General features: G+C 45.2%; 1 protein-coding gene across 1 annotated transcript in view; it reads right to left on the bottom strand.

Moving 5' to 3' along the window:
* Window positions 1-2,836, bottom strand: part of LOC115179680 (fibronectin type III domain-containing protein 3B-like) — an 11,351-nt gene extending 8,515 nt beyond the window's left edge. The window contains exons 1-2 of the mRNA XM_029741355.1: window positions 2,648-2,836; window positions 53-180 (exon numbers count right to left, since the gene is read on the bottom strand). Of these exons, the coding sequence (XP_029597215.1) occupies window positions 53-118 (66 nt within the window). The 5' untranslated portion in view covers window positions 119-180; window positions 2,648-2,836. The remainder of the gene's footprint in view (window positions 1-52; window positions 181-2,647) is intronic.
* Between the last annotated feature and the right edge of the window lie 256 nt (window positions 2,837-3,092).

Genomic DNA, 3,092 nt, shown 5'->3' with positions numbered 1-3,092 from the left:
TAAAATATACATCTATCCTCACATGAACTGAGTGTGTGTGTGTGTGTGTTACCTGTTTGTACTCTGACTCTCGTCCAACCAGCACCTGCAGGATGTAGTTGACACGGTCGCCTCTCATTGGTGGAATGGCCTCCCAGGTGACCTCACACACATTCCCTTCCAGCTGGTGCACTCTGGGAGCTGTAGGCAGACAGGACACATTGTCACAAACAATGTCATAAACACACGGAAACCACAGGCGGCTGATGGCACCTTGATTTGGGAGGATGACTCATGGTAGTGGTTGCAACGGAATAAATGGAATGGTATCAAACACGTCCAACACATGGTTTCCATGTGGTTGATATACAGTTGAAGTCGGAAGTTTACATACACCTTAGCCAAATATATTTAAACTCCGTTTTTCACAATTCCTGACATTTAATCCTAGTAAAAATTCCTTGTCTTAGGTCAGTTAGGATCACCACTTTATTTTAAGAATGTGAAATGTCAGAATAATAGTGGAGAGAATTATTTATTTAGGCTTTTATTTCTTTCATCACATTCACAGTGGGTCTGTCACGCCCTGACCATAGACATCCTTATTATTCTCTATGTTTGGTTAGGGTAGGGTGTGACTCGGGTGGGAAAATCTATGTTTTCTGTTTCTTTGTTTTTGGGCCAGTGTGGTTCCCAATCAGAGGCAGCTGTCTATCGTTGTCTCTGATTGGGAATCATACTTAGGCAGCCTGTTTTCTTCCTGTGTTTGTGGGAGGTTGTTTTCTGTTTAGTGTCTGTACCTGACGGAACTGTGCGTTTTTGCTTTTGTTATTTTGTTTGAGTGTGTTCATGAATAAAGTAATCATGGACACTTACCACGCTGCGCCTTGGTCCACTTCAACTACCACTTACGACGAGCGTTACAGGGTCAGAAGTTTACAAACACTCAATTAGTATTTGATACCATTGCCTTTAAATTGTTGAACTTGGGTCAAACGTTTTGGGTAGCCTTCCACAAGCTTCCCACAATAAGTTGGGTGAATTTTGGCCCATTCCTCCTGACAGAGCTGGTGTAACTGAGTCAGGTTTGTAGGCCTCCTTGCTCGCACACGCTTTTTCAGTTCTGCCCACAATCTTTCTATGGGATTGAGGTCAGGGCTTTGTGATGGCCACTCCAATACCTTGACTTTGTTGTCCTTAAGCCATTTTGCCACAACTTTGTAAGTATGCTTGTGTCATTGTCCATTTGGAAGACCCATTTGCGACCAAGCTTTAACTTCCTGACTGATGTCTTGAGATGTTGCTTCAATATATCCACATAATTTTCCTTCCTCATGAACGATCTATTTTGTGAAGTGCACCAGTCCCTCCTGCAGCAAAGCCCCTCCACAACATGATGCTGTCACCCCCGTGCTTCACGGTTGGGATGGTGTTCTTCGGCTTGCAAGCCTCCCCCTGTTTCCTCCAAACATAACGATGGTCATTATAGCCGAACAGTTTTATTTTTATTTCATCAGACCAGAGGACATTTCTCCAAAAAGTAGAATCATTGTTCCCATGTGCAGTTGCAAACCGTAGTCTGGCTTTTTTATGGCAGTTTAGGAGCAGTGGCTTCTTCCTTGCTGAGCTGCTTTTCAGGTTATGTCGATATAGGACTCGTTTTACTGTGGATATAGATACTTTTGTACCTGTTTCCTCCAGCATCTTCACTATGGTCCTTTGCTGTTGTTCTGGGATTGATTTGCACTTTTCGCACCAAAGTACGTTCATCTCTAGGAGACAGAACGTGTCTCCTTCCTGAGCGGTATGACGGCTGCGTGGTCCCATGGTGTTTATACTTGCGTACTATTGTTTGTACAGATGAATGTGGTACCTTCAGGCGTTTGGAGATTGCTCCCAAGGATGAACCAGACTTGTGGAGGTCTACAACTCTTTTTCTGAGGTCTTGGCTGATTTCTTTTGATTTTCCCATGATGTCAAGCAAAGAGGCACTGAGTTTGAAGGTAGGCCTTGAAATACATCCACAGGTACACCTCCAATTGACTCAAATTATGTCAATTAGCCTATCAGAAGCTTCTAAAGCCATGCCATCATTTTCTGGAATTTTCCAAGCTGTTTAAAGGCACAGTCAACTTAGTGTATGTAAACTTCTGACACACTGAAATTGTGATACAGAGAATTATAAGTGAAATAATCTGTCTGTAAACAATTGTTGGAAAAATTACTTGGGTCATCCACAAAGTAGATGTCCTAACCGACTTCCAAAAACCATAGTTTGTTAACAAGAAATTTGTGGAGTTGTTGAAAAACTAGTTTTAATGACTCCAACCTAAGTGTATGTAAACTTCCGACTTCAAATGTATCATTCCACTCACTCCATTCCAGCCATTATTATGAGCCGTCCTCCCATCAGCAGCCTCCCACACACCGTCAGACGGACACGCACCGTCAGACGGACACGCACCGCCAGACGGACACGCACCGCCAGACGGACACGCACCGCCAGACGGACACGCACCGTCAGACGGACACGCACCGTCAGACGGACACGCACCGTCAGACGGACACGCACCGTCAGACGGACACGCACCGCCAGACGGACACGCACCGTCAGACGGACACGCACCGTCAGACGGACACGCACCGTCAGACAGACACACAGCCTTACCTTTGAGTGCGGAGGGTACAGTCTTGGTGGTAGAGAAGGTATGCGTGTCTGAGAAGGGTCCCTCCCCTGCGTCACTACATGCCTGGATCCTGAACCGGTAACTGGTGGACTCTGTCAGGCGCTGCACCTTGTAAGTATGACTGGGACCTCTGTAGATACACACAAACCTGGACAGAAAGACAAGGTTGAGAGGTTAGGAGAGAGAGAGGAAGAGAGAGAACGAGAGAAGAGAGAGAACGAGAGAGGAAAAGAAAGAAAGAAAGAAAGAAAGAAAAGGAGAGAGAGAGGGAGAGATAAAGATGGAGAGGGAGAAAGAGAGAGAGGGAGAGATAGAGGGAGAAAGGGAGAGAGAGAGAGGAAAAGAGAACAATAAGGAGTCCAATAAAATGATGAAAGAACACTCTCATAAAGAGAGAAGGCAGTGGAAAGCAATACAGAGGTTGAT

This window comes from Salmo trutta, chromosome 39 (assembly GCF_901001165.1).
Source record: "Salmo trutta chromosome 39, fSalTru1.1, whole genome shotgun sequence".
NCBI classification, from domain to species: Eukaryota; Metazoa; Chordata; class Actinopteri; order Salmoniformes; family Salmonidae; genus Salmo; species Salmo trutta.
The sequence above is the reverse complement of the archived record's forward strand: the minus strand, read 5'-3'. Positions and strand labels throughout refer to the sequence as shown.